Genomic DNA, 14,526 nt, shown 5'->3' on the forward strand with positions numbered 1-14,526 from the left:
CCCTCTCCTCCACATTCTCGCAGCACTCGTTTGCTGATCTGTTGATGTGGCCATGCTGGCAGGTGTGAGGTGGTACTCACTGTCGTTTTAATTTGCATCTCTCCGATGATCAGTGACGCTGAGCACCTTTGTAGATGTCTACTGGCCAGCTGCATGTCCTCTCTGGAGAGGTGTCTATTGAGGTCCACTTCCTAATTGGATTGTTTGTCTTTCTTTTGTTGAGTTGGATGAGTCCTTTCTATGTTTTGGACATTAAAGCCCTCTCAGACGTTTCATTGGCAAATACGTTCTCCCACACGGCGGGCTCCTTGTTGTTTTGATGCTGGTCTCCTTCGCTGTGCAGAGCATTTCGTTTTGATGTCGCCCCATTTGTTTATTTTCCCTTTGTCTCTCTCTTTTTTTTTAAAATATATTTTATTGATATTTTACAGAGAGGAAGGGAGAGGGATAGAGAGCTAGAAACATCGATGAGAGAGAAACATCGATCAGCTGCCTCCTGCACACCTCCTACTGGGGATGTGCCCGCAACCAAGGTACATGCCCTTGACCGGAATCGAACCCGGGACCCTTCAGTCTGCAGGCCGACGCTCTATCCACTGAGCCAAACCGGTTTTGGCTCCCTTTGTCTCTCTTGCCCTAGCCAGGGGTCCTCACACTTTTTAAACAGGGGGCCAGGTCACTGTCCCTCAGACCGTGGGAGGGCCGGACTATAGTTTAAAAAAAAACAACTATGAACAAATTCCTATGCGCACTGCGGGCCCGGGACACGTCGGCTGCTAAGCAGGACAGGCAGCGGCACCCGGCGGGCCGGATCCACGTCCTCGGCGGGCCGCCTGTGGCCCGCGGGCCGTCGTTTGAGGACGCCTGCCTAGGCGTTGTGCCGGTGAAAATTCTGCTGCTCCGTGAGATGTCTGATGTTTTGCTGCCTGTGCTTTGTCTGGGATCTTTATGGTTTCATGACTTAAAAGGAAACCTCGTGCACTGCTGGTGGGAATGCCAATGGTGAGACCCCTATGGCAAACAGTGCGATGTTTCCTAAAAAAATTAAACATGGGACTGCCATTTGACCCAGGGATCCCACTTCTGGGAATTTATCCTAAGAAACTCAAAACACCAGTTAGAAAGGATATATGCGCCCCTGTGTTCACAGCAGCACAATCCACCATAGCTAGGATCTGGAAACAGCCCAAGTGCCCATCAGCAGGTGAGTGGATAAAAAAGCCGAGGCACATCTACACCATGGAATACTACGCTGCGGTAAAAAAGAAAGATCTCTTACCTTTGAGACAAGATGGAGGGACACTTTCTTCTCACACTTAGCAAAACACACACACACACACACACACAAATAAACAAACGTCCCCCAGGCTGATGCCGGCTGCCCTGGGAGGGGCAGGAAGACCCTTGCAGTCACTGGTCGTCGGCCTGGCCCTTACCTGGCGGTAGTTGGAGGTGAAGGCGCCCAGGTAGGCCACGACCCCCGAGGAGATGAGGATGTCACCCGTCAGGTTGATGTACAGCAGCCCCAGCTCCAGGGCCGTTTGGCTCCAGCGGGTTTTCTCACCCCCGAGGCCGCCGATCAGCTGCTCAGCCCGTTCCAGCTTCTTGCTGCACAAGTCGACCTCAAGGGCAAAAGCGAGTTGTGTCAGCACCACAGGAGAATGGGTTATGAAGTCCTATGAGATTCTACCCTCAGAGAGAAATGATTGCTTTTTTTAAAAAAATATATTTTATTGATATTTTACAGAGAGGAAGGGAGAGGGGTAGAGAGCTAGAAACATCGATGAGAGAGAAACATCCATCAGCTGCCTCCTGCACACCTCCCACTGGGGATGTGTCCGCAACCAAGGTACATGCCCTTGACCGGAATCGAACCCGGGACCCTTCAGTCCGCAGGCCGACGCTCTATCCACTGAGCCAAACCGGTTTCGGCAGAGAAATGATTACTTTTTAATTACAAATTTCCACTGGAATTTTTTAACCCTCTAAAGGAAACATGTGAGCTATCTCACTGTGGACACTGGGAAGTTCAGAATGTTTGAGAACTATTCCATAATAAAAGTATGTCCATGAATACAATTTATGAAATTCATAATGGCATTTATCATGGAATGCTAAGATCGTTTTATTTAAGGAAATGACCTATAGTACGAGACACTAAAAGGTAAGTAATGAAGAACATTCCCTTGCAAATATAGATGTTCCCCCTCCATTTCAATCATCTAAATCAGCCGTGGGCAAACTACGGCCTGCGGGCCGGATCCGGCTGTTCTATCCGGTTCTCTTGCTCTCCCCTCCGCTCCTTTACTTTGAATTTATATTAGTTCACACAAACACTCCATCCATGCTTTTGTTCCGGCCCTCCGGTCCAGTTTAAGAACCCATTGTGGCCCTCGAGTCAAAAAGTTTGCCCACCCCTGCTCTAAATGCATTTGATTTTAGTATTCTCTGAACATTTCCCACTCATTTAACTTATGGTTGATTTTATAATTTTAACGGTTAAATGTTTAAAAGTTTTAATAACTTATGCTTACTTACAAAGTACAATTTTCAAGTTGTTAAATGTATCAACCTACTCAGACACCTGCAAATAAGCTTACATGGGGGCGTCGATCCACAGCTGAGAGCCTGCTTTTTGCAAAGGACTGTTAACCAAATTTGCTTACATGTAATTAAGCCATGTGATTAGAAAATAAAAAGGGCAGTTATGAAAGTAGCAAACTTGGGGGGCGGGGGAAACCAATTCAAACCACGCAATAGCAATATTCCAATAGAATACCTGAATTATTTTGATTTATTTTAGCCATAGTCGGTTTGGCTCAGTGGATAAAGCGTTGGCCTGTGGACTGAAGGGTCCTGGGTTTGATTCCAGTCAAAGGCACATGCCCCAGGTTGCAGGCTTGATCCCCAGTGGGGGGCCTGCAGGAGGCAGCCAGTTAATGATTCTCTCTCATCATTGATGTTTCTCTATCTCTCTCCCTCTCCCTTCCTCTCTGAAAACAATAAAAAAAAAATAAAGTGATTTAGCATCATTATTTTTGGGAGAAGACAAGATTAAGTAAAGTTTACCTCCAGGTTTAAAATTAAATAATTCACGTGAAAAGAAGAAATAAATAGCCTGACCGATGTGGTTCAATGGTTTCATAACCAGGAGGATATGGTTCAACCAGAGGCCTGGTGCATGAAATTTGTGCACTCGGGGGGGGGTGGGGACGGGGTCCCTCAGCCCGGCCTGCACCCTCTCGCAGTCCAGGAGCCCTTGGGGATGTCCAATTGATGGCTTAGGAGCCGGCCTAAGCCGTCAGTCGGACATCCTTAGCACTGCACTCACCAGCCGTGAGCCCTGCTCAGGGCTTCTGGCTGAGGGGTGCTCCCCCTATGGGAGCGCACTGACCACCAAGGGGCAGCTCCTGTATTGAGCATCTGCCCCCTGGTGGTCAGTCGCATCATAGAGACCAGTCGTTCTGCCGTTCGGTCGATTTGCATATTCGCTTTTTATTATGTAGGAGTCCCAGTCAGGGCACGTGCCCAAGTTGCGGGCTCGATCCCCAGTAGGGGGAGTGATTCCTCCCTGAAATCAATAAAAATATTTTTTTTAAAAGAGGGAGTAGATAATTGATAAAAACAGAGACATATTATTTTGTAATAAGAATTTAGTTTATACTTTCCCTAATGCTACTAACACTTATATTAAATAATTGCTTTTAGATTAGAAGATATAAAATACTGTATCAATTTATCTAAAGATAGGTTTAAAAAAGCAAAAGGTATCTAATTGGTAATATTTTTGATACGTGCTAAATTTAAACCTTTTCTTTTTTAATTTTCCCTTTTCTAATAGTTTCTGTCTTTCTTCATCCATTATTCTCTCAATGATCTTGAAGTGGTAAATCAGGCCTTGGACTATAATAAAGTTGTCAGAAAAAGCAAGTAAAAATATTTTAGCTAAAATTTCTCCTCCAAGAGCAGATTTTTAGTAGACATATGCATATATTCATTTTACATCACCATAATTTTTAACATTTTACTTTGAAAAATAAAAATGTCAAACATACAGCAGAGTTGAAACATATTTAGAATGAGCAACAACATACTGTCAGTTATATTATTTAAACTAAAACTGATCACTTGGAAAGCATGCTCAATAATAGGTCGCATTCCTAAGTATTAGCCACATATATGCACAAATATAGAATATGTGCACCTATCCTACAGGACGGAGCAGTCTGGTACCGAGCATGGCTATTAGGGTCAGATTGCCTGCGTCCAGATCTCAGCCTTAATGCTTAGAATCTGGGTTATCCATGGACAAGTTGCTCAACTTTTCTGTGCTTTGGTTTCTACAGAAAGGTACAAAGAGATTGCCTCCCTCATTTATTGAGGGAATAAATGAGACAGTACATACAACGGTGCCTTCCATATAAGAAGCACCCAACACCGTTTGACTGGCACAGAGTATTTTGCCCTCTTTTCTGGGACATGCTCAGACTTTAGCAGTTAGTTTTTGCAAACGGAATCGCTATATGAGTGAGAGCAGCGGTCGCCAACCTTTCGGACCTCACGGACCACCAGTGGTCCACGGGCCGCCGGCTGGCGACCGCTGAGTCAGAGCAATGCTTTTAAAGACAGTGTCAGTGGCCACAGCGTGGCACTGGGTGTTGTGTTCTAATCTCAGCTTTGCCATGAACTCGTATACAACCCAAGTCAATTACCATGTTGCCTCTCCATTTCCTCACCTATATATGACATGAAGGCTAATTTAAATAATCTAGCTCGATATTTTAGTAATACAAGGCAGAGATGATTGGCAATTTTTTTGTGTGGTGTTTCTATTTTTTTTTGTTTGAAGTATTACAAATAGTAGTACATATGTCTCCTTTTTTTTTTCCCCCATTGACCTCCCCCTGGCCTCCCCTTCCCCCCAGTACATGCCTTTACCTGCCATCCCCCCCACCCCCTTGTCTTGTATCCATTGGTTATGCTTATATGCATGCGTACAAGTCCTTCTGTTGATCTCTTACAGGCCCCCCCCTCACCCCGCAACCTCCCCTGACTTCCCGCTGTAGTTTGACAGTCCGTTCAATGCTTCTTTGCCTCTGTATCTATTTTTCCCCCATTTCTTTCCTTTAGAAAATCTTGCCTCTGCAGACTAGAAATAAACATATAATAACAAAAAATGTTTGAGTCCCAATTTCAATGTCCAACAGTTCTGAGTCCCCGTTTCAATGTCAAACAGTTCCTTATGTGTACATGTCAGCAATGATATCTGGTAAAATTCCTGAACATGCAATGAAACTAAAGCAGTCATATTTTTGTGCAAAAAAATTAAAATTTAAAGTTATCAAGACTGCATTATAAAATTTACAAAAGCCTCCATTAATCAAAAAAGGGGGCATAGTAGGGTAATATCATGTAAGGAAAAATATCCTATAAGTAAATTACATCTAGAAAATTTTTACTTTACAAAATTAATTTTCATTTGTAATGCTAACAGCAAGACACCCATGAAAAACACACATGGTGTCTCAATAAGACAAAGGAAAATCGTTTGGGCAAAAATAAAAAGGATCCCAAATCAATCATATAGAAAAGATTCCTTTATTAACTTTTGGTCGAGAATATGTTTGTATATTTTCAGAAAACAACTCCAAGACCGTGTGGATTCCAGCAATTTTTTTTTTCTTTTGGAGAAGGAAAGAGCCAAAGGAAGGTACATATTTTAGGCTCTGGGGCCCAAGAGGTAAAATCGAGGCTATCATGTAGGTACTTATATAACCATGTAATATGCAATCGTTTAAAAATGACCGCTAGCGTGTGGACCATAAAAATGGGCGATGATGAATTGGGCCCGTGGGCCACGGGTCACCAGCTCCCGACCAGCAGGCCAAGAGGATGCTGTGGGGTGTGCTCACAGGGACACGGTTTTCACTGACGGTGGTGGGCAATTTGCCCCCGTTTGCCTGCAGCCGCCCATACCTGGTTTTCCAAGTCAGCCTTCTTTTCCTTGTTCTGCTCCAGCTTGTCCTGCAGCCTCGCCAGCTTGTCCTGCACCTCATGGAGGGCGGCCTGCTTTTTCCTGAGACCGTCCATGGCGATTTTGAGCTCCCCTTCAGCTGCGGCCAGCTTGATCTTCTTGGGAGCCACTATTTTCGCCACTCTGCAAGCAAGTGAAATTGGAAAATGAAATATACACTTAATATTCCAGTGCACTACCCACTGGATTTGCTTTCCGAATAGCCTTCCTCTAACTCAAAACCCATCTCCATATACAACCTAGGCTGATTTCCTTGCTCTCTGTTTCACCCGAGAATCGGTCAAACCTGATCCCAGCACCTAAGGCGTGACTATTAATACCCAACAGGCATAACGTTTCCAAACAAGTAATTGTTTCTTACCCCAAAAAATAATATTTGGTTGTTGCCAGTGTGGTGTTTTGGTGATTTTGCAGAAGGAGAATAGCACATTTGTGTAAAATATGACAGAGTTTCGGGAAAGTAGCTTAATTCTGATGAGGAAAAGGTGAGGTATTCTGTGTCATTTTACTTCTTTTTAAAGTTTCAGAATATACCCTTAGGTAAAACCCAGTTTTCTTATAAACATGTAAGTTGGTAATAAAAGGGACAATGTAGGAAAAAAGAATGGATCTAAATTATTTTCTCTGTCTGGAAAATGGACTTTCTAAACGATAAAACATTACATTAAAATTTATCATTGAACATAGCATATCCTGGTCCCAACCTATACAGCATGTAACATATGTACAATGACTCCAGTTGTATGTATTTGAAAGATTCTGTAAGAGTTGCTTTTTGAAGAAATAACCAATGATTTTTACTCTGCACACGCTATGCATGGTTTCACACAATCATCAAAAAGGCTCCTTGTCTCACAAAGAACGTGCATATGTTACACCAGTGGTTACAAGTGGCCCAGGCCCCTCCCCTTCAAGGGACCCCGAGGTCCGCCCTTGTCCACTGGAGCATCTGGGTCAGGTATTTCTTCACGTGCTTCAGTCAAAACCATATATCGCAGCAGACGGAAGAAGCAGATTTGAGAGGCCAGCCCTCTCCTGCTAGAGCACATTAAGGAGATTTGCTGGAATAGAAAACACTAGTGCTCTCCTCATAAAAAAATTTTTCTAAATGCGGATTAAAAAAAAAAAAGTTATGTTAACATGTAATGTTTTCATTGCTCTTTTAAAAAATGAACTCTTGCCCTAGCTGGTTTGGCTCAGTGGATAGAGCGTCAGCCTGCGGACTGAAGGGTCCCGGGTTCCATTCAGGTCAAGGGCACATGCCCGGTTGCAGGCACATCCCCAGTGGGGGGCGTGCAGGAGGCAGCCAGTCAATGATTCTCTCTCATCACTGATGTTTCTATCTCTCTCTCCCTCTTTCTTCCTCTCTAAAATCAATAAAATATATATATATATTTAAAAAAATAAATATTTGATCTTTTAAAAAAAAGAACTCTTAAATGTATTTAAAATTTCTCAGTTTTAATTTCTAGCTGGTAGATAATAAACAAAAGCTTTTGGGTCTCTAATAATTTTTAAGGGTGTAGCGGGCTCCTGCGTCATTGCAGCATCTATTTAATGGCTGTCAGCTCGCCTGCACCAAGCGTGCAAGCACAGAGCAGGCATCAGCGCGGTTTCCCGAGGCCCCTCCCAGCCCCGCAGCTTCTCAGTTTGATCCTGCCTAAGTGGCCCCGTTGGAAACAGCGCATCGGGTCGCTGCGGCACTCACTTATCGTACGAATCCATGGCTATGACCCATTTGCACAGGCCTTCGGCCGCCGTGGATGCATTTCTGATCTTTTCGGGGACGAAGTCCGGATTTGGGATGTAATTTTTCCTGATGATGTTCATGTATGCCGGAGGAATGTTGTCTTTGTCATATTCATGAAGGGACTGCAGGAATCGAATGTCACCGAGGAGTCTCTTCGCTGGACCCCAGAAGTCCTCTATCTTCTTCCCGGAACCCGTGGGGTCGGGGATCTTGTCGGATTTGATGCCTTTCAGGATGCAGATAGCCTCCATGACGAGCTTGACCCCCGCGGGCGGACTCTTCATGGACTTGACCACCGTAATGTCCTGGGAATAAACATGCCCATTATTTAAAAACAGTTTGTGGGTGGGTTATTTGTCATTGGTTTGTATTTTCAAGCCAAGCTGTAGGCTCTAGAGCAGGGGTGGGCAAACTTTTTGACTCGAGGGCCACAATGGGTTCTTAAACTGGACCGGAGGGCCGGAACAAAAGCATGGATGGAGTGTTTCTGTGAACTAATATAAATTCAAAGTAAAGGAGCGGAGGGGAGAGCAAGAGAACCCTCTGCTCTTTCGGGTCCGCGGGCCGGATAGAACAGCCGAATGGGCCGGATCCGGCCCGCGGGCCGTAGTTTGCCCACGGCTGCTCTAGAATCTCATTGTTCAGGTGACTGTGATTAGAAGTATTGTCAAGAAGCATGGAGAAATCTGTCTCCCCCCAAAGTTAAAAACTACAAATAATGATGGGGAGATACCTATGTAAGGTTACTTATGACATAAAGTCTACTTCAAAAACACACAAAAGAGAGATTTGGCTGTAAGAGTTCTGTAGCTTCTTAAAGACTATAAAAAGGCAAATGTTAGAAAAATACAAAAATTATAAATATAAAGATCTATAATCATCATATATAGTTAACCACATTTTTGTTTGCATTCTTCCATATAATTTTCTATGTATGTGTACATGCTACAAACCAGTGTCTTTTAACCAATGGGATCATGGTCTACATAACATGCATGCTGTTTTCAGAACGATTTCCATAACAATATCTGGTGAACACCCTTTCATGCTGGTAAACATTTCCATCACCATTCTAATGGTTGCACAACCTTCCAATGTATAGGCATGAATCACAATCCTTACACCCTGTCAAAGCTTTTCTGCTATTCCAATTGCCCTTTTGGATAAATGACTTTATGTTCTTTATTTTTAAAGCTTTTAACACATATTGACAAACTGCTCTTCAGAAAGTATAAGGGTGCCTGTTTTACTACCTACACCCTTAGCAACATTTGTAGGCATTCCGATAGGCAAAAGAAATCTTATTTCAATCTGTGTTTCTTTAACTACATGTGAGGTAAGATAGATTTTCATATGTTTAGTGACTATTTGTATCTCCTCTTTTGTGAATCACTTCTTTATATCATTTTACTATCTGATCTTAGAGCTACTTATCTGTAAGAGCTATTTACGTGGACATATTAATCTTTTGTTTGTCATATAATTCAAATATTTTCCCCAGTGTTTCTAAACTTCTGTCCATAGTGTTTATATCAAACAAGGTGCGTTGGTTTTAGGTACTAAAATTTATAACTTTTATAAAAGCTGTACTAATTGTGAAAAATATATGATATCCAGATTCTATACATCACTAACAATATTGCTTAGTTTTTTTCTGAGTTCTCTCACACCCAAGAAATACGAGGTCCTAGTCCATTGAGAGTTTACAAATATGACTTACATTTTCTACTATTTTATAGTAACATAACTATTTACATTTAAACTTCCATCAGTCTGAGATATGCTTTTGAGTAAGGTATAAAGAAAAGCTCTAACACTCTCCCACTTACCCCACCCAACAGTTTAGCCAAGATTCCCCCACACTACTTATTTTTTAATTCATCTTTATCCTTCTTAATTGAAAGGTTCCCCTTCCATATCTTAATTTTTATTATTTAATACCACATTTCATCAAATCTAAACATGCTGTTAAAAATCTAAGCCAAACTATTGTCTATATCACACACACACAAAACAACCACTGGCAAACACTGACACAATACAGTCGGCCCTCCATGGCCACGGATCCCACATTCGCAGATTCAACCAACTGAGGATCGATGTTTCTATTTCCTAAACAATACAATATGCACTATTTACAGAGACTTCACTTTGTCTTTGGTAAAAAGGGATCTAGAGGTGATTCAACGTGTGCAGGAGGACGTGCGAAGGTTATATGCAGGTACTGTGCTATTTTATAGCAGGAACTTGAGGGTGCAGATTTGAGTGTCAGAAGGGGGTCCTGGAACCAGGCCCCGCAGTCACTGAGGCACATCTGTACTTTCCCACACCTGCTGCAGGGTGCACCCCGACTACACACGGGCCCAAATATGAAGAAGGCGCACCTTAGCGTCAAAACATGCACTTGGGTCTTACGCCCCTGTCGATTACTGTGGTTGTTTTGCGAAGTTCTTAAGGTGACAGGTGTTCTAGGGTGGGTTGTGACCTTGGGGAGGTTTCTTCTTTTTCAAGATCGTCTTAGCCATGCACGTGCATCTCTTTTTCTTCGGGTGAACTAGGGAACCCTTTGCCAACTTGACAGCGACTTTGACTGCATGCACAGCGGGGACAGGTTGCGGCACACTGTGCTACCTAAGGGCCTCCCTGAGCTCTGAGGACGCTTCCCGCAAGCGCGCGTGCGTCTTACCTGCGCGGTGAGGGTGTCCAGGGCCGCGAGCGCCGACTCCAGGATGGGCAAGGCCCCCGCCAGGTCGGCGTCACATTCGTCTTTGATGGCTTTGGCTGCCATCGCCTGCTCGTTGGCCACGATCTCATCGGCTTTGACGATCTTCTCCGTCTTGGCCACTTCGACAGATTCCCTCTCGATGATCAGCATCATCTCGTCCACCTCCTTGCTGGCCACTTTCAGTTGCGGGTGGAGCGCCTCCAGCTCCGACTGCATGGTGGCCACTTGAGATGCGGCGGAATCCAGCTTCTCCAGGCCCACTTCGTACCGCTTCTTCATCTTCATCACTTCACTGAAAGCAAACACACACACCACGCTCAGGCGCCGGGCCCCGGGTCCTCCTGCAAGGAAGGAGGTTCGGCGTTCTGGGCTCTCCGGGCCTGCTCAAAGCATGACCAGAGGAGTGACCGGGAGGAGTTCCACCAAAGTCAAACCGACAAGACACAGAGCGTCTGAGGGTGGTTACCAGGGGACTGGGTGTGGGGGATAAGAGGGATGGTGTTCAAAGGTACAAAACTGTAAGGAATGGTAAAAATCCATAGAGCTCTAATGCACAGCAAAATGAATATAGCTAATAACATCCTATCTAATAAAAGAGTGATATGTAAATTAACCGTCACTCCGCGACAAAAATGGCGGCACCCATAGCAGACGCTGGTGACATCGCCCCAGCAACGGGAGCCCAGCATCTGCTCCTTGGCCATGCAGGGAGGGGAGGAGCCTCTGGCCAGAGGACTGGGCTCAGCGTCCGCGCCATGGTTGCGCGGAGAAAGGGGGGGAGCCTGTGGGGCATGAACCCAGCATCCGCGCCACGGCTACACGGAGGGAGGGAAGGGGCCTGTGGGGTGTGAGCCCAGTGTCTGCGCCACGGCTGCGTGGAGGGAGGGGAGGACCCAGAAAAATGGATCTTTCCAGTTCCAGATGCTGATGGAGCCCTATGGGTGCCGGGGTCCTCTGCCTGCAGCACCCAATCGCAGCCCAGCAGCCCCAGTTGCAGACTGGAAGCCCCCTGCCCGCAGTCCAGACGTGACCAGCGTGGCACCGCAGTGGGGGGCGTCTGGCGGGCACGCTACAGACATCAAATCACTGCCTTTGAGGCTGCCCCCTCCCCACTCGCAAGTAGTATGGTCCAAGGGGGCGTCTCCTGAGGCGCAGCTCCCATGGCAGCTGATGTGCACCACGCCGGGCAGGGAAGCCGGACCTGTAAGCCCACACCCCCGAGTACCCAAGCTGCAGGGCGTCGTGGGCCGGGGCCCTGAGGAGGCCCAGGACAAGCATCTTCCCAGAGGCTGTGTGGAAGGAGGGGAGGAGCCTCTGGCTAGAGGCCAGGGTGAGGGATGCTGGCATCTTTGCAGGCAGGGCTGAGGGACACACCCCCCTGCACCCCCGTGCACGAATTTCATGCACCGGGCCTCTAGTGGTATGATAATTATGTAATGTGATACATAGTGGTCCAATGGCAATCATATTACAATATTAAACGGATCAAAGTAACAAGTTTAAACTTACACCATGTTACATGTCAAATGTATCCAATAAAAAAGTGAGGGTAATATAAAGTGTGTGACTGAGCAGTAGTTAGACACGTTACATCTGTACAAAAGAGTAAGACCCACTCCTTCCCTTAAAAAATGTTTGCGGAGTAGGCATTTCGTGATTTAACAAAACTCACTATACATGTGAAATGAATCTCTATCACATCACAGCAATGCCATTTTTGTACACACAAATATTTTAAAACTGCTGTAGCTTACTTAAAAATGTAAAAATTCACGTTTACCTTCTTTTATTTTCCAACAACAGTTTGAAGGTGGAGATTAATTCCAGATAAGAGGTTGGAGTCACATAATTGTATCTTTGAAGTTCGACGTAGAAGGAGGTTGATAGCTCGATAGTAGAAGTGTGGAAGCTTTTGCACATGTCAATACAGCCGTCTCGGATCTCCTCTGACATCTCAATTTCTTCCAAGAAGCGCGAGGCCACTGCCTGGAGTGCATCCTCAGGCCACGACTAAATGTAACATAAATGCTTCAGTGCTTGATCCAAGCTACTCCGAGGCTGTCACACTGTGACCCGTTGGAACTTAGGGGTGTTGGGGATGCGGGGGAGGAAAGGATGAGGGTGGGGATGGGTTGGGGGAGATGTTTTCATGAGGAACGCCCCCAGTACTTGCATGCTCAGGGCAGGGAGCGAGCAGCGAGTGCCTGTCATACTCGCCCTATGGTTTGTTCGGGGCCTAGGGGAATTGTCCATAACATCGCAGGAGCGAGAAAGAGGAAAGGAACAAAACTTAGAGAATGTCTCTTTCTGTGCGCATTCTGCTGGAATTACCTCATTTAATTCTCCCAATAGCTCTTGGAGGTACATGTTATCTTTTCCCCTAAACTCCAGAATCAGATGAACAACTACCTCCTTCATTTCTCTTATAGGTATCTAACACTAAGTCCGTCCATAGCCTGGTTCCTGTCTTCCCCAAAGCAGTTGCAATCTTCTCCAATTTAGTAAACATCACCCCATCCACCAGTTACTGAAGCCAAAATGCAGGAATCCTCCTTGCGGTGGAGAAAGAGAGGTAGGGGTGTTTATACCTCTGTTCCTTGCCAGCAGGGGCTGGGCTCTAGGTTTTGGGTTCTTGAACCTGTCAGGCAGTCCTTCTCCCACAGCTCCAAACTCCAGCAACACTCTTCCCTCCCTTCTATATCCAGCTGTAGTGACCACTTCCTGCTCTGGCCCACCACTGCTTGGTCACTCCACCATCCCCTCTCATTCCCTTTAACCCTGCCCACACCTCCATGAAGAGTCTTTTCATTCAACTTTCTCAGTGACACCTTCCAATGTGCCCTGTCTTTCCCTGACAGGACCCTGACTGACACACACGTTTATCCTAAAACCTTCTATGGTACATTGAGGTTAATGACTGCGTACACTAGCAATAAAATGATTTTCTACTATGATAATTTCTTGAGTTATCGATAATAATAAAAGTGTAATATGCTAACTAGACTGGACAGCCAAATGACCTGCCGGACATCATTCCAGACATCCTTCTGGATGAAGCTGCTGTGGCGGGGACTGAGGCAGAGGTGGTTAGGGGTGATCAGGCAGGCAGGCAAGCAGTTAGGGGCAATCAGGCAGGCAGGCAAGCGGTTAGGGGTGATCAGGCAGGCAGGCTAGCAGTTAGGGGAAATCAGGCAGGCAGGCAAGTGGTTAGGGGTGATCAGGCAGGCAGACTAGCAGTTAGGGGCAAACAGGCAGGCAGGCAGGCGGTTAGGGATGATCAGGCAGGCAGGCTAGCAGTTAGGGGCAAACAGGCAGGCAGGCAAGTGGTTAGGGGTGATCAGGCAGGCAGGCTAGCAGTTAGGGGCAAACAGGCAGGCAGGCAGGCGGTTAGGGGTGATCAGGCAGGCAGGCTAGCAGTTAGGGGCAAACAGGCAGGCAGGCAGGCGGTTAGGGGTGATCAGGCAGGCAGGCAGAGTGGTTAGGGGCAAACAGGCAGGCAGGCAGGTGGTTAGGGGTGATCAGGCAGGCAGGCAGAGTGGTTAGGGGCAAACAGGCAGGCAGGCAGGTGGTTAGGGGTGATCAGGCAGGCAGGCAGAGTGGTTAGGGGCAAACAGGCAGGCAGGCAGGTGGTTAGGGGTGATCAGGCAGGCAGGCAGAGTGGTTAGGGGCAATCAGGCAGGCAGGCAGGTGGTTAGGGGTGATCAGGCAGGCAGGCAGAGTGGTTAGGGGCAAACAGGCAGGCAGGCAGGTGGTTAGGGGTGATCAGGCAGGCAGGCAGAGTGGTTAGGGGCAATCAGGCAGGCAGGCAAGTGGTTAGGGGTGATCAGGCAGGCAGGCAGAGTGGTTAGGGGCAAACAGGCAGGCAGGCAGGCGGTTAGGGGTGATCAGTCAGGCAGGCAGAGTGGTTAGGGGCAAACAGGCAGGCAGGCTAGCAGTTAGGGGCAATCAGGCAGGCAGGCAGGCGGTTAGGGGTGATCAGTCAGGCAGGCAGAGTGGTTAGGGGCAATCAGGCAGGCA

The 14,526-nt window shown here is 46.3% G+C and overlaps 1 protein-coding gene across 1 annotated transcript in view; it reads right to left on the reverse strand.

Annotated features, from left to right (window-relative positions):
* The window catches only part of DNAH7 (dynein axonemal heavy chain 7), a gene marked incomplete at its 5' end in the record, with an annotated part of 175,496 nt that overhangs the window by 59,506 nt on the left and 101,464 nt on the right, over positions 1-14,526 (reverse strand). Inside the window, 5 exons of the mRNA XM_080671125.1 lie at positions 1,437-1,622; positions 5,977-6,157; positions 7,743-8,089; positions 10,471-10,801; positions 12,290-12,519. Of these exons, the coding sequence (XP_080527251.1) occupies positions 1,437-1,622; positions 5,977-6,157; positions 7,743-8,089; positions 10,471-10,801; positions 12,290-12,519 (1,275 nt within the window). The remainder of the gene's footprint in view (positions 1-1,436; positions 1,623-5,976; positions 6,158-7,742; positions 8,090-10,470; positions 10,802-12,289; positions 12,520-14,526) is intronic.

The sequence above is a fragment of the Plecotus auritus genome (genome assembly GCF_963455305.1).
Source record: "Plecotus auritus genome assembly, chromosome: 5".
Lineage (NCBI taxonomy): Eukaryota > Metazoa > Chordata > Mammalia > Chiroptera > Vespertilionidae > Plecotus > Plecotus auritus.